The following is a 16,239-nucleotide window of genomic DNA, read 5'->3' as shown; positions in this document are numbered from 1 at the left end:
AGAGATCTTCACCATCCGTGTGTATACAATATATAAATCATGCAGTTATAAAAAATGTTTAGAAAGGAACTTATGTTACATAATACAGTTTAAACGTTTCACAAAACAAATGGATTTTAAAATGATATATATTACAATCGCATAAGAAAGAACACTAAACTAAAGTTTAGCAACATTGCTAGCTATGTGGTTTATTATGCCACATAAGTAATAAATTTGTGCCTGTTATGACTATAACATGCTAAAATAAGTTTTCTATAAGTATACAAGTTTATTATAAATTGCATTTATCTTAAATTGATCCAAATATCATTGGAAGTGGAGGAATTAGAGACCCACCTGACATACATAGCCACGGTCAGGTTTGATATGATTGAGAAAAAAACAAAGAAAGTTGTAATGACCCATGATCTGATGAGTCAATAATTCTGACTCGTATCTACAAAAATTACAACTGAAGAGAAGAAGAAAACACTGTAGCTAAGAATTAGGACGTTAATTATTCCGCACATATCAATATTAGGTTGGCTTGGTAATAACTACATGTCTATTTCTAACATTACATTGTAATGCTAAAACTATTTCAGCTTCACAAGGTCGCAAAAGATCTAGTGAAATTGGTTTCAACTTCGTATAAACGACTAGAAATTGGATTCACATTCAGATAAAACACAAATTTTTTAGCAGCTGTGCATTGGCCGGTAGTTCAGTGTGGGATATCTCAAGTAAATCTTATATCATCTAATCGGATCAACATGAAAAGCTCACATGCAATATTTTGTGAATCATCATTGAGTGTTAACTACCATAATAGGCTAGAATAAAAGAGCTTCTCACACAGAGCTCTCTAGAAGAATTGCAGACGAATTTGTTATTATATTAATTGCCCTTATCATGGTGGTTTCGAGCAAAGGCTTGGGTGGCGTAGAAATACAATGTGATATGATATTTCGAATATCCTTAGTGCTTCACTAGTCAGATTGAGTAACGGTAACACACAAACGTAATCTACTTGTTGAATGTGTATTGTGGTCTTCATTGTGGAACGTGGCCCTCAAGAATGAAAATCAATAACCTTGTCTCTACAAACCGGCTTGGGCAACATCAACCCATGTGCAACATCCTTGAAGGCATTGCTTGGAAAAGGAGGATGGCTTTCAATCTTTGGGATGGCTTTTCTTTTTTGGGATGACTGCCGGTCTTGAATAGTTTCATTGATGTTTGTAGATTCTTTTCTTGTAGTCATTTGTATTTTTAGCCTCTTCATCTAATAACTTTCTAGTGTGCATCATATAGATTCAAAGGCTAGATATTACGATAATAAAAAGATTCCAATTCCAAGAAAAAATAAAATAAATGTTGACGAACTTGATAAAAATATCATGAAGGCCACACAACAATCTTATGTGAAGTCATGCCACGTTCATGGTAATGTGTAGTTTGAGAATGCTCAGCCAGTCCACATTTTTCCCACGAGTTCTTCGTATGTTAATTCATAAGCGTGAGTATTAGGATTGGAGGTTCAAGCTCCATCTACCTAGAAGCAAGCAATCACATCATGATGAGGACACCGATATTTGTGAACGAGGCTGGTTGAGCTCACCTTTAGTGGGCATGGCTATATATGGGTGTTCCTCGCCAAACGAGACAACACTAATAACCATGGAGCGTTGTCACACACCACCATCGCCCGTTGCATGCTTGTCGCTATCTAGTATTCATGAGTTACAACAGGTGGTGCCCTACAACATGTCCAACTCCGACCCTAACCTACACTATCCACAATAATTCGAACACCTAGTCTCATACGTAACCAAGCGCGTACACAATATACGGAACAAACAGTACAACAGGCATGGTGGAGCGTGCACACTTGTGTTCGCCAAATCATGTTCGCAAAACCTTGTGAAACACTGTTCTTACACCGGACTATGAAATTCAAACTTTCTAGAAATATAAATTTACATACACAAAGTCAGAAGAGCTTGCGGAAAACAACGTAGAAGTTTGAACCCTAAACCCTATACACAATGATCATCTGAAAACATAAGTCGTATGGAAGACCATCGCCAAGCAAGCCTAAACCATATACATCGCCACGACCTTAGGTGATGAAAGAATTTCATTCAGTCTCCCAAGAGAAATAAATATTTAGGCCAACGTCACCAACAATAATGTATGTCAACACCATGTAGAAGATCCAGCGATGTTCGGGGCGGCCCGTAACATAGATGTTAACCATGTGAGCAGTTACTACAGCCAACGCCACGACACTGAATAAGACACGCAACAGTACAAAACACTGCATCGCAAAATAGGAAAACATCGTCAGATTAGCAGTCAAATTAACGGATTTACAACCTAGCCATTACACATAGAGTAAAGTCTGAAATAAACCCTGTATTTGTAGAGGTTATCCAAATCAAACCCTATACTCCTAATCCCACGAATCAGCACCCTAGACTTCCGATTCCCGGTATTTACTTGCATGAAGCTTGTTTGCACCGGAATTTGCAGACGTGGCACAAGTCAACACCAGGATCGCGGATTGTCATCCTTGCACGCGTTGTCTTGCTCGGCGTCCCCGCGGGTGAACATATCTAGTGATACCAACCTTTAGATGATACCATGATACCGTACAAAAAAAACGTATTTTTATACGTGCCAAAAAATTATACGAAAAAATGTGAGTGCTCATGAAGCATGTCATTTTCTGATTTTGTCTTTTTGTGACACTAGGTAGCACTATTCATGCTGGTTTTCTCTTTTTTGTTTCTCAGTGTCCATGTCGATTTTGGATATAAAATTTTGTGATGTTGTAGGGACATGCTTCATGAGCATTCACATTTTTTCGTATAATTTTTTGATACGTATAAAAATACGTTTTTTGGTACGGTATCACGGTATTATCTAAAGGTGGTATCACTAGATATGTTCTCGTCCCCGCGGCCAAAGGTGAACCTGATCAGCACGGTTCAAAGTGACACTGACGGTCGGCGAACTTGTCAGCGCGAGGTGGAGGAAAACTGAGTTGGAGGCCGCGTGCCGCCGGGATGTAGGTTGTGCGCCACGCTGCAGGTCACACATAGGGTTGCATGCCACATCGCCAAGCTCTAGGTCGTGCTCCGGGCTGCGGGCCGCACCGTCGAGGTCCAGGCCACGCGCTATCGAGCTCCCGTTCGCGCGTTGTGCTGCAGGCCGCGCCGTATAGGTCCCGGTCGCGCGCCGTGCTGCAGGCCGCCGCTGTCGAGACCTGTCCGCGCTCGTGCGCCGTGCTCCAGGCCGCGACGTTGAGCTCCGGGTCGCTCTCCGTGCTGCATGCCTCGCCGTCAAGATCACGGTCACACGTCATGCTAGAGACCGCGCCGTCGAGCTCCCATTCGCGCGCAGTGTTGCAGGCCACGCCGTCGAGCTCGTGGTCGCGCGCCATACTGCAGGCCGTGCCGTCGAGCTCCCGTTCGCACGCAGTGCTGCTGGCCACGCCGTCGAGCTCGCGGTCGCGCGCCATGCTGCAGGCCGCGCAGTCGAGCTCCCGTTGGCGCGGCGTGCTGCAGGCCGCGATGTTAAGCTCTGGGTCGCGCTCTGTGTTGCAGGCCGCGCCGTGGAGCTCCCGGTCACGCGCCATGCTACAGACCGTGCCGTCGAGATCCCGGTCACGCGCCGTGCTACAGACCGCGCGGTCGAGCTACCGGTCGCGCGTCCTGCTGCAGGCTACGTCGGCGAGCTCCAGGGCACGATTTTGAGTGGCCCTGCCATGCTTCACAACGATTTCGAGAAAGAGATAGAATGACTGATGAAGATGATGCATATGACATGTAGGCCCTAAATGTCAACGAGAGAGATATGGGACTTCCTGGCCATGTCACAGTATCCTTGTTTGGGAACTACACAAAGGCAAAAATAGACCGGGAACAAGAAGTTTAGGGTGATGATTCCCGGGATTAGGAGTATAGGGTTTCATTCCAACACCCTCTATGAATACAAGGTTTATTTCAGACTTTACTCTTACACATATATGAACGCATTCCATCAAATATTCAGAGCAATCAACTCCACCGATTGTTTGTTCGTGGTAAATTCGTCAAGCAATCTCCTGTCCATCGATGAAACATACGAACAAGAAGAGAAGGGTTTAGGGTGGGTTGTAGCTAGTAATTAATACAATACTATCTTATACATACTACCTCCGTTTCAAGGAATAAGGCGCCCTCGTTTTACGAGCTTTTTGTTTGACCAAGAATTACTTCAAATAGATAAAAATTGGTTGTATAAAATTAATATCATTAAAAAGTGCTTTTCAATACGAATCCAACGATACTAATTACATATAATATAATCAAGATTTTGTTGCTCAATTTTTATGGTCAAAGTTCGTCTTGGGATACGCGTGCGCCTTATTCCTTGAAACGGAGGTAGTAGCTTTCACTCATGGGTCGTCGGCTACGCCTCACAGTCGCGGGCCGGCAGGCGCCACCACATTCACCTGCCTCACGCCCTGGCCGCCGGCTCCGGCCCTCTGGAGTAGATATCAGTTCATAGTAGATACCAACAAGGAAGATGCAAAACTGATTCTGTACGGGAAGGTGTATGGTGAGGACTTGAGAGCGTGTCACTTTGACGAGAAGGGCGAATTTTCTGTGAGGCGAGCGTATAAACTGCAAATGGACAGCCACAGACACAGCTAACTGCGACCAGGCTAATGCTGTTCTGTGTCAAAACTCGAAAGAGGGGCCAGAGGTGGTTGAAATTAGTCAACTACCCTGCCCGAGCATGATGAAGATGCATTCTCAGAGACAGAGAGGAGGGAGATTGCGCCACGCCGCCACGACTCTGATGCATTCTCAGAAGAGCAGCGTCGCGGCAAAGGAACCGGGGCGATCCGCGATGACTTAAGCACAGCTTATGATGCTAGCTCTGAACATGAGGAAGTTCGCATGAAGCTGCCGGCGTGGAGGTTTAGAGGAACTGATATTCCAGCATAGAACATCCCTTTCGGCCTGCGAGGTTAGAAGAGGCAAACAGTGTATCTCCAGTGTCCAGGGAGTATGTAATTCCAGCTTTTTCCTAATTCCTAGTTGATCCTATATCTGGGCGACATGGAAAACCTTGTTTTGTAATAACGCTATGCTTTACCACTAGAAAAACAACTTGTTGTGGTTCAGGAAACAAAACTAAATCGCCATCCAGGGAACTGAATCATGCTGCATTTTTTGATCTGGACGGGGCACACACTATACATGAGGTTAGTATCCATCTTCTCCTTTTCCTAGTCTAATACGGAAAACGTGGAACACATAAATAACATTACACTAGCGTGGAGCCTACATCACGAGCCCTGCCGCCGCACGCTCGAACATCACCCTCAGGGACTTCTTCACCTCATCATCTGCGAACACGAACTCCACCGCGCCCTGGGCTAGCCGAAACAGCTCAGCCTTGCTAAGACCTGACAAAATCCGCATGGAATTCATTGCTCAGAGTCTGTAACAAGTATATGTTGTCGGAATAAGGAACATGCTCTGATTTCCCAGGTTCTGTTTCTAAGAGAAATGAGCATACCAAAGGTAGATGCAACAAGGTAATATTCATTTGAGAGGCTTGTCGAAAAGAGCCCAGAATCGTCGGTGCAAAGTGACAGAGGGTGCTTCGCGTTGTATAGGTCAGCTGCACGAATTCAGAAACTCACAGGGTTAAGATGCTTGCTGGGGTGACCTACTTTCCGGTCAAAACTTTTGGGTTCTGCATTGACAGGAACAGACCGAAGTGATGGAGCTCTAGAGAAGGGGTGCCCCCAGTCATAACATTGGAGGTTAAACATATCTCCACCTGCAAATTTTTGTGCCGGAAGTAAGGTAAGCATGGGTGGCATAGAATAGGTAGAGATAATGAATGCCAAGGAACAGAAAGAAGGTCACCGGTATCATCGATGACTTGAGCTTCTTCCACTCTTCGTCGTTCAGGCAGCAGACATGGCCCAGCCTTTGAGGGCAGAAGTCCAGTACTGCTTGGATCTCCTTTCTGTTTGGTACCTGTTGTTCACTAAGCTCTAATTTCATCGGTCAAACAATATATGTGCAGATTTACAAATAATGTGTCAAGCAACGAGTGATAATAATTAAGTAAACATTGCTTATGTAACTTGTCTGAATGTGTTTTCATACCTCACCACAGTGAATTGTGATGGGAATTCCCAGCTCTTTAGCATGCTCTAGAGCAGGCAAGTATGTCTCCCTTAACAAATGATGAAAGCGCCATGGAGTATTAGCAGATAAATAGTTAACATGTCTTCATTTAGTAAAAGCGAGAGGGCAGAATATTTCTTACCATTCACCTACAACTGGATTGCCGGAGAGATCGATTCCGACTACACCTTGGTCCTTCATTTCCATGGCTAAATTAACCTGGTGAAAAAAGAAAATTATTCGACAGTGTCCCAAGTTTTGTCCAGAGTATAAGCAAAAGCGGAACGTTTCGTCATACAGTATCCAATGCTGCCGAAGTTGTCTCACGACGGTCAATGCTTAAAAGGAGCCTAACATATATCTTCTTTTTCTTCATGTCACCAGCCAAATCACTCATAGGTGTAGGACTTAATGTTTCATCGGTTCTTAAGTTAGAATCAAATAAAACAACATCAACGTCTTCAACAGCTTTAAGACCTTTAATAACAGCATTCATGTAAGACCGCTTGGTCATCCCTTTGCCTTCATTATTCTAGGAGAGAAAAGAAACACAAAACTAGTCAGCTCATTCCGTCAGAAACTCATAAATTTCGAATTACGACAAACGAAATATCAAAAAGTAGCACCTTAGGTGTAGTCCTTATTTCCAAATACACAACGTTCTCGGCAGCAAAGTCTCCGACAACCTGTTTCAATTGTCAGCAGAATTAACTGTCATGTACATCAGTATGTAATAGTGTGAAATGATTATTAACATACCTCCTTGGTGATCCTTGTTACCGTTTCATGGTCAGTCGTAAGTATATGAAACAAATCAAAGAGCTTAAAACACTCTGGGAGAGATCTACTGTCTGTTTAAGAAAAATTAGAATCAGAGTCAATAAGCAGACATGGAATTCAAGGAAAAGAAATATCGCAACAGAGAAACATAAGTGTCAAGTATCCATCAGATAAATACTTCCAAAAGTAGGATCAAGTGTAAAAATTTCAGAGATATACATCTCCGTTCATAATATGTTTTGATGTGACTTATGAGTAGGTAACTGTATTACAAAAAAAAAAAATTACAACGAAATCATCTACTTACTCTTCATGATCACATCTTTAAAATCTTCAAAGACAATGAGTCCTTGGTCGCCTAGCTGTTTCGCAAGCTCTCTATTCAAGGAATGACAACAAGAGAGTGTGAAAAATTGTAAGAGCAGAAATATGAAAGAACTTGTACATAGAATTGTCCCCAATAAACATGTCGGCCTCCCATCTCAATGGACAAAATTAACATGTCAAGTAGTAATAGCAACGCTACAAAAATTATGAAGTAGAATACAGAATGAATACTGCCAAATGAATAGTATGTAATAGGAACATAGATATTCTATACTCATGTTGAAGACAAAGCAATTATTGCGTCTTAAAATCATCATCATGGTGGTAAAATTGGTACTGGAGGAGCAAGTAGCAAGGGACTGAAGGGATCTGCTAAATTACAGATTTGGAAAAGCTTAGGTGGTCATTAAAGTATCAGATGATAAATCGTTCAGCAAAACGATCTGGGAGAACAGGAGCAGACGCTGTTGCTCCCGGAGGATGCAGACAAACGAAACCAAACCCACTACCACGAACTCCAATTGCGCTGCTCTACCGTTGGATCAGCAGGTCACGACTGCCGAATGGAAGGTACTGAGGGGGGTTGGGGAGGGGGGGAGGGGAGAGGGGAGAGGGAGCGGTACTGACAGCAGAGTGGAGTTGCGGATGGAGCCGTTGAGGTGGGCGTGGAGCTCCACCTTGGGGAGCGCGACGCACCACTCCATCGTCTCCTTCTCCGCCTCCGGTTTCCTCTCGGTCCCCATGGCGGCTCTCCCTCTTGCTCCGGCGACTCTGTGATTGGTTCCGTCCGCTTTTGGATAAAAAAACATACTGTATGTTGTATGTTGATACCGTGAAATAGCAAATACAGCCTGCAGAAACTTAATTCGACACATAGGAGCATATGCTCCTGCCACCTGAAAAACATTTTAAAATATCAGAAAAAATTAAATAAAAAATTTCGCGCTTATGTATCGACATTCTACGTACGTACATCAATTTTTTCAAAAAACTAATATTTTTTATAACTTGTGTGAAAAAGACAAAAAAAAGTCACGTACATTGCCTTTTTTTGCACCAAAATTTGTTTGTTTACACACGACAGTAAAAATGTCGATTTTCCGTGGAACCATTTTATGAACGTGTAGAACTTCGAGATGTATATATTAAATTTTATGTCCGAACTTTTCAACATTTTAAAAGTGTATTTAAAATAAAATTTAAAACCGGGAGCTTATGCTCCCGGGTGCCGGAACACCACTCCCGCCTGCATACAGCCTTTGCAACAGCGCTTTATTCTAACAATATGACAGATGTATACACATTTTTTTTATAAAACTTTGTAGCTTTATTTCGGATAAATAATCGGATTTGCTAAAAATCATGCGTCAGATTTTTCTATTAAGTCAGTCCCCTTATTCGTTAAGTTTGCCTCGTAATTTATCTTAATATGAAACTACAAGTGGGTTTCAACTTTCAAGTGAGATTTATGTAGTTGCAAGTACGTTGGAAATGAGATTTTCTTATAAGTGAGAATTATATCAATAGTGTTACCTCAAGATTCGTGATGGTGATGGTCTATGAGTGTTGCAGTAGGTTGTAAGTGAGACTTGCTGACGGGCATATGTTAACTCTAAGTCGTCTAAAATGTAGATGTGTCCGAAAAAATATTATCCGTAGTGGCCTCAACAACCCTCTAAAAAGCTATTGAAAATAGTTCAAAAACTAGACCAGTGAGTGAAATGGTTAGGCGTTCGCTGGTTGGACGCTAGTTCAATGGCCATAAGGAATCGATATTTTTCATTAAACAAATGTTTTGTTAAAAGATGATGCTAGAATGTAATTTAGGGTGAACTTCATTGACTATTCACGAATCTGAGTTTAGATCAAGTGGTATTGGTTTGGCACTGGTAATACGCGTGCGAGAAGGTATTCAGTTAGATTCCAACCTGCGCAACATTTTTTTATGCAGTTTTTTAGTGTGTCGACGGATGTCTCTCTGAAAAAACCAGTCAGATCGGCTTGTGGTTTTTAAAAGTATGCTATTAGGCCACCGGATAGGAAAAGCCGTCCAATAGGGTTGGGTTTGATGCGGCCTAAAAACTGTTCAACACCCATAGGGGACGTGAGATAACATGTGTTGCCATTTTGCCACATCGGTTGATGACCGATAGGTCAGCCTGGTCATCCAGACATTGCCTGGTTAGCCTAAACTAATGGTGCATTTGCCTGCTGGTCGTTGTTAATTAGGGAGACATGGGTTTCCTAGGTGGAGGCAGACGATGTGTCTCGTCAACATACGACGACCGCGTACGAGATTGCCATACGTAGACGATCAACATTGTCAACTTCACAAGCAAAAGCGTAGACGTAGGAATGAGCGGTAACTCGGGAAGAGGCGGCGCGAGCACCAACAGCGTTGACCCAGAGGTGTCATCAAGGACGAGTAGCCAGATTGCCGGACAAAAAAAGGACGAGGAGCCATATAAAGCAGAGTAGGAGTCGTTCTAGGGCACCCACTCTAGGGCACCCACCCTGAGGACCGTGATGAGGATGATTAGGTGTGGTTTAGTTTAGTTTCAGTTTTAGTTGAATATAATTCATATTCTTAACACATAATAAAATTTAAATGAAATCTCAATATATCTTTGAATTCAAAATTTTCTATTGGGGGCGGCACCCCCATACGCTTCTACTAGTGTCAGCGCTCTCAAACGCTTGATCTGGCGCTGCTACCGGGCGCCGTATGGAGGCGCAACTGCATATACTCTTGATATATGATCCCTGAGAATTATTTTCTTATTTTACAAAAGAACAGCTATGTTGATTTTGCTAGAAGGGGTAAAAAGATAACATAAACAAATTATTATTTCGAGAAGTTATAAGGAGCTAACCCAGAACAAATAACACATCGTCAGCCAACGGATATTTGAATGTACCGTGGATGGTAGTTTTTTTATAGAAAAAGTGTCACGTGACAAGTTGCTAGGGCCCACCACCAAAAACCCTAGCAACTTGGGTATGGATTCGGGCCAGCCCGTATGTCCACGCCAGATTCACGTCCATCATTTGTACACGAACATGAGACAATTGTCAGGTTTTCTCAACAATGAAGACAGACTAGTTTCAAACTTGGACAGGTAATGCAAGGCTAAAAATATATGCGTGTAACTAATTCTTAGTTCTCAGTCAGATGATGTCACTCAATTGCAACTCACTGTTAACACGAATTACGAAGCAAATATAAGGGCTTGTTTTTTCAAAGGATTTGTAAAAGAATTTTGTATGATTCTTACACTACATGGGAATTTATCCTATAGAGATCATTTGATTCAAAGAATTGAACCCTCCAATTTTTTTATTTATTCCTTTCCTACACTACAATCCCATAGTATTTATAGCAAGAGGCTAGACCTAATGAAAATTTTCCTATGTGTCTACGACAAGTACCACATGCACTCAATTTTCATAGAAATTTCCTAAGTTTTTCATGTGGTGCAATCAAACGGCTCATGCAACTGCTGTGGTGTAATCAAACAACTCATGCAACTGATTCCTGCGTCTTTTATTCCTGTAGGATTCCACATGCCATGACCTGCGTTTTTTCTAGTTACCCACTTTCAAAATCCTTTGAATCAGACATGCCCTAACAATTTGAAGGCTTTTTTCCTATTTGCAACTTCACTTGCACCTGAAAGGATATTAGTTACAATCCAACTTGCAACTCAAATGCACGGACCACGATGCAAATCTGAAGATGTATGACTCGACTGAATAAAATTAGTTGAGAACTAGCAAAACACATAATACATACAATGATGCAAAATAACCTGCGTTGGAAGTCGCCTGACACACGGTCAAGAAAACAGATCTTGCAGAACACTCAAGGCATCCGCTATATACATCAAAGCGCACCTTAAGAGCTAGTGGCAATTCTTAAGGTTTATCTTATGCATAGTAAAAACTGCATAGAGAAATAAATTCACATGCAGAGTATAACTTCAGCATAGAGAAATAAATTCACATACAGTTCTTAAGTTATTTCTACAAGTTGTGCTAGTGACTTTTTTTTCCTAAATAGAAAATAAAAAATATGCAGTGGGAAACCCACTGTCCACTAATACCTAGACCAGCTGATGGCCAACACACATCTACAAGCCCCAGGTGTTACCCGTCTCTAGTAAAGAAAACGTACGCTGTCCATCTCAATAGCCGGACGTTAACAGTTACACCAGAGGCATGAAACCAGCCTGATTGGGCATGGAAGCGTGAAGTTTGCATGCATGTGCACACCTTTTCCAGCTTCTTCCTCAGTCCTCTAGACGCCAGCTTTGGAACTGCGAGTACATGTACACATCGTAGTGCCCGATCCATTGCTCATCAAGCAGCTCGACCACTTCACTCCACTGTCCATCTTCCAGTCCCTCAGGCCTTGCCCATCGATCAGTAACAAGAAATCAGAAAGCACAATGGAGTCCCAGAACAAGGAGGTGGATGCCCTGGTCCAGAAGATCACCGGGCTCCACGCCGCCATCTCGAAGCTCCCGTCGCTCAGCCCGTGCCCCGACGTGAATGCGCTCTTCACCGACCTGGTCACCGCGTGCGTGCCCCCGAGCCCCGTGGACGTGACCAAGCTCGGCCCAGAGGCGCAGGAGATGCGGGAGGGCCTCATCCGCCTCTGCTCCGAGGCCGAGGGAAAGCTGGAGGCGCATTACTCCGACATGCTTGCCGCCTTCGACAACCCGCTCGACCACCTCGGCATGTTCCCCTACTACAGCAACTACATAAACCTCAGCAAGCTGGAGTACGAGCTCCTGGCGCGCTACGTTCCCGGCGGCATCGCGCCGGCCCGCGTCGCCTTCATCGGGTCCGGCCCGCTGCCGTTCAGCTCCTTCGTCCTCGCCGCGCGCCACCTGCCCGACACGGTGTTCGACAACTACGACCTGTGCGCCGCGGCCAACGACCGCGCCAGCAAGCTGTTTCGCGCGGACAAGGGCGTGGGCGCGCGCATGTCGTTCCACACGGCCGACGTCGCCGACCTCCGCGGCGAGCTCGCCGCGTACGACGTCGTCTTCCTGGCCGCGCTCGTGGGCATGGCCGCCGAGGAGAAGGCCAAGGTCATCGCGCACCTCGGCGCGCACATGGCCGACGGGGCGGCCCTCGTCGTGCGCAGCGCGCACGGGGCGCGGGGTTTCCTGTACCCGATCGTCGATCCCGAGGACATCGGCCGAGGCGGGTTCGAGGTGCTGGCCGTGTGCCACCCCGACGACGACGTGGTGAACTCCGTCATCATCGCGCGCAAGTCCAACGATGTGCATGCCGATGGGCTCCAGAACGGGCGCGGACGGCAGACGCGCGGCTCGGCGCCGGTGGTCAGTCCGCCGTGCAGGTTCGGTGAGATGGTGGCGGACCTAACCAAGAAGAGAGAGGAGTTTTCGAACGCAGAAGTGGCCTTTTGATGCCATCGAACGAATGGACGTGCAAGGTCATTACTCATTACGATGTGTCAGCTGCTGCTTGATCGTTTGCAAATGTATGTGTTTTTTTTCTCCATAATACTCTTGTAGTCCGAGTCATGTTGTAGCCTATAATGTAAGTGTTTGTACCCTATATCACAATGTAAACTCCAATCCAAATTAAAATTTGGATGGCTAAAATATGGTAAAAAGGTATGAGAAAAAAAATGGTTGCAGGACAGACCCATTTGAAAGGTGGACTAACAAAATATGAGATACACAGACATACGTCGAAATATGGGCAATCTCAAGAAAGAGAAGATTGGACTTTCATCTAGAGATCCCATCCGCCACTCCTCTCCTTCTCTCTCACCGGAGGCACTGCTGGCCGACGAGGAGATGGAATAGGAGGTTGGCTCCCCTTGTATATAGTAGAGGTAGGATTAGTTGTAGGTTTTGCCCTTGTGCTTTCTGGCCATGTGCCGTGTTTGAGCGCGCTGCTGTTGCCGGCGAGCAGCTGCGGTGGCCATGTGGAGTTTCTTCTCCTCGTCGTGGTGGCATGGAGCCACGGTGGAGGTCAGATGCTCCAGCGTCTCGGAGAATAAGCTCGCCTTCTCGTCAGATCTCTGAAGTTGATGCAACGGTGAAGTTCCTGACCGGCCGTGGTGGTAAGGTGGAGTTTCGCCGCGTAGATATGCATCTATCTTCTGTCTTTCCCTTGGCCTGCCATGGTGGCGAGGGAGGGAGGAGCGGTGGCGCATCTTCTTCTTCGATCTGGTGGAGTTCTAGGCCCTCTTCTCTGTGGGCCTCTTTCTTGGAGCAGGGATTTGAGCGGCAGGTTCTCTTTCGACTGCTTCGACGCTGTCATGGTGACGGAATTAAGCGGGCGGTGAGTCCTTCCTGCTGGGCTGACTCCTCTGCTCCCCAAGCTGCTCTTGTTGGTGTTCAACAACAGAAGCCTGGTGACGACGGCTGCTGTCCTGCCTCTGCCCTTTTTGGCCGAATGGCGGCCGAGGAAGCTAACCTCCAGTTCGGAGGCTTTCCCGGATCCTTGCGCCGGTGCTCGACGTCTTCTCGTTTCCAAGTGGTTCGTCTCCGGAGATGTGAAGGCGGTAGGAGGCAAGGGTTACTCGCCGGCGTCGAGAACCAAGCGAGCAGAGTCTTTTCTAACCTCGGCGCGTCTGCTGCCTTGAGGTCGCCGGCGAAAGGCAGAGGAGGCCTCCAAGGGCCTGATTGCTTTTCTTCTTTTAGCCCAAGGGTCTTTTTGCATTTTACGAGCTCCTTTTCTTAATTTCTAGAAATAGCAGTGATGTGGATGATTACAAGGGGCTTGTTGTAATTTTGTACCTGCCTGTTTATTAATGCAGCTTATCTGCCCTTTGGGGCATTTTCTGTTTTAAAAAAAATTCATCTATTATTGAAGATACGCCCGCTATCTATGCAAAAATTGAACTGAAATGTCAATCCAACGCCCATATTGTATTCGGTGGAAAGTGAAACTCCAAAGGTACAAATGATCAAAGATCCAATTCATTTTAGAAGGGAGTCAAACACAAGATATTTCTATATGTAGCAATATTCATTCTCGTAAATGATAAGGGCACGATCGAGGCAAAGCGATTTTTCTAGCGGTGCTGTGGCCTACCGGTCAAGTTTCGACCGTTTGTTTCTGTTGAGTAATATAATGTATAGGTATAGGTCCCCGTGTTTTTTCTCAGGGTTGTACCTGTAATTGTACATGTGTCCGCCTATATATACATGAGCAGTCGGCCCTATTGGTGCTGTGCAATCTCCAATAACTCTTCTACATGGTATCAGAGACCCTTCGGGTCCTGACCTAGCCGCCGCCCTCCTCTCCCCTTGGGCGCCGCCGGCCACCTCTTCCCAACCCTAGCCGCGTGCCCCCGTCTCCGACGACGCCCCCGGCGCCCGCTGGCCCTCTTGCGGCCGCGCGCCGACGACTGACCGCGGCGGCCCCCTCTGCGCCGGCCCCGCCTGGTCCCTCGGCGTCTCCGTCGCCCCCGGCGCCCCCGGCGCCCTCATCGCCCGCGATGCCCGAGGCGCCTCCGGCGCCCCCGTCGCCCGCGGCGTCTCCCTCGGCCGCCTCCTCATCGGCCACCTCCTCGGCCGCCTCGTCGCCCGTCTCGCCGCTCGCCACGCCGCCCGTCGCTGCGGTCCCTGGGCCCATGCTCACCCGCGCACGTGCGGGCGTGCGGCGGCCGTCTACACGCTACCCCGCCGACCAGTACGTCTGCACGGCGCTTCGGTCCGCCGCGTCCGCCGCTCGGGCCAGCGGCAGCGGCGTCCTGCCGCACGACGGCGGAGCTCCTCCCAGCCGCCGATCCGGCCCAGCGCCCGGTCCGGCCGGTTTCCCGGCCGGCCAACCCGGCCGCCGCCCGGCGCGCCGCCCGGTTCTCCGCCCGATCTGCTGCCCGGCCTACCGCCCGGTCAGACCGCCCCCCCGGCCGGCCCGCCCGGCCTGCCGCCCGGCCGAACCGGCTCAGTGACCGGTCCGGCGACCGCTCCGTCGCCGGTGCCCACCTCGGCTCGCGCCACCTTGCGTGACCCGCATTGGCGCGCCGCCATGCAGGAGGAGTACGACGCGCTGCAGCGCAATAGGACCTGGGAGCTCGTTCCCCGGCCCCCTCGCACCAACGTCATCACCGGCAAATGGGTCTTCAAGCACAAGCTCGGCTCCGACGGTACTCTCGAGCGCTACAAGGCGCGCTGGGTCGTGCGCGGCTTTCGGCAGCGTGCTGGCGTCGACTTCAAGGATACGTTTGCCCCGGTCATCAAACCGGGCACGATCCGCACGGTGTTGCACCTCGCCGCCTCTCGCGCGCGGCCGGTGCATCAGATGGACGTCTCCAACGCCTTCCTTCATGGCCATTTGCAGGAGCAGGTGTACCGTCGGCAGCCCATCGGCTTCGTCGACACCGAGCGCCCCGATGACGTGTGCTTGCTCTCTCGGTCCCTCGTATGGACGGAAGCGAGCGCCCCGCGCCCGGTACCAGCGCATTGCCGGCTTCCTGCATCAGCTTGGCTTCCGCTCCACGCGCTCCGATGCGTCGTTATTCGTCTACCGGGCCGGCAACGACATGGCATACCTGCTGCTGTACGTCGACGACATCATCCTGACGGCCTCCACCGCTGGTCTTCTTCGACAGCTCACCGACCGGTCTTCGCGCTGAGTTCGCGTTGAAGGATCTTGGCCCGCTCCACTACTTCCTTGGCATCGAGGTTGTCCGGCGTGCGGACGGGTTCTTCCTTCATTAGCGGAAGTATGCCCACGAGCTTCTCGAGCGTGCAGGGATGCTTAACTGCAACCCTGCGCCTACTCATGTCGACATGAAGGCCAAGCTCTCCGCCAGTGATGGGTCGCTGGCATCCGACGTGCCGTTCTACCGCTCCATCGTCGGTGCTCTCCAGTACTTGACGTTGACGCGACCGGAGCTCTAGTACGCTGATGGCGCGTGACGGGGCTTGATGGAGTGTTGATTCTGTTGATAGCCGTT

At 47.5% G+C, this 16,239-nt stretch overlaps 2 protein-coding genes across 2 annotated transcripts; one reads left to right on the top strand and one right to left on the bottom strand.

The window, feature by feature from the left end:
• Positions 1 to 5,188: 5,188 nt before the first annotated feature.
• LOC124678657 (N6-mAMP deaminase-like) lies at positions 5,189 to 8,069 on the bottom strand. Its single transcript, XM_047214520.1, has 11 exons — positions 7,917 to 8,069; positions 7,270 to 7,340; positions 6,942 to 7,033; positions 6,809 to 6,868; positions 6,481 to 6,714; positions 6,325 to 6,401; positions 6,162 to 6,231; positions 5,916 to 6,029; positions 5,760 to 5,826; positions 5,560 to 5,664; positions 5,189 to 5,446 (listed from the first exon to the last, which is right to left on the bottom strand). The coding sequence occupies exons 1-11, from the start codon at positions 8,030 to 8,032 to the stop codon at positions 5,322 to 5,324; spliced, it is 1,131 nt and encodes a 376-aa protein (XP_047070476.1). The 5' UTR covers positions 8,033 to 8,069; the 3' UTR covers positions 5,189 to 5,321.
• A 3,668-nt stretch (positions 8,070 to 11,737) lies between these two features.
• LOC124677875 (probable nicotianamine synthase 2) lies at positions 11,738 to 12,727 on the top strand. The gene has a single exon (XM_047213826.1). It carries the CDS (start codon positions 11,738 to 11,740, stop codon positions 12,725 to 12,727), a length of 990 nt encoding a protein of 329 aa, XP_047069782.1.
• The last annotated feature ends 3,512 nt before the right edge of the window (positions 12,728 to 16,239 follow it).

This window comes from Lolium rigidum, chromosome 7 (assembly GCF_022539505.1).
Source record: "Lolium rigidum isolate FL_2022 chromosome 7, APGP_CSIRO_Lrig_0.1, whole genome shotgun sequence".
NCBI lineage: Eukaryota > Viridiplantae > Streptophyta > Magnoliopsida > Poales > Poaceae > Lolium > Lolium rigidum.
The sequence above is the reverse complement of the archived record's forward strand: the minus strand, read 5'-3'. Positions and strand labels throughout refer to the sequence as shown.

Excerpts from the sequence above, each read along its gene's own strand:
- LOC124678657 (XM_047214520.1), bottom strand. The coding sequence starts at position 8,032 with ATGGGGACCGAGAGGAAACCGGAGGCGGAGAAGGAGACGATGGAGTGG. Across the intron at positions 6,402-6,480 it reads CTTCGGCAGCATTGGATACT|GTTAATTTAGCCATGGAAAT; the intron begins GTATGACGAAAC and ends TTTTTTCACCAG. Across the intron at positions 6,232-6,324 it reads AATCCAGTTGTAGGTGAATG|GGAGACATACTTGCCTGCTC; the intron begins GTAAGAAATATT and ends TCATTTGTTAAG.
- LOC124677875 (XM_047213826.1), top strand. The coding sequence starts at position 11,738 with ATGGAGTCCCAGAACAAGGAGGTGGATGCCCTGGTCCAGAAGATCACC.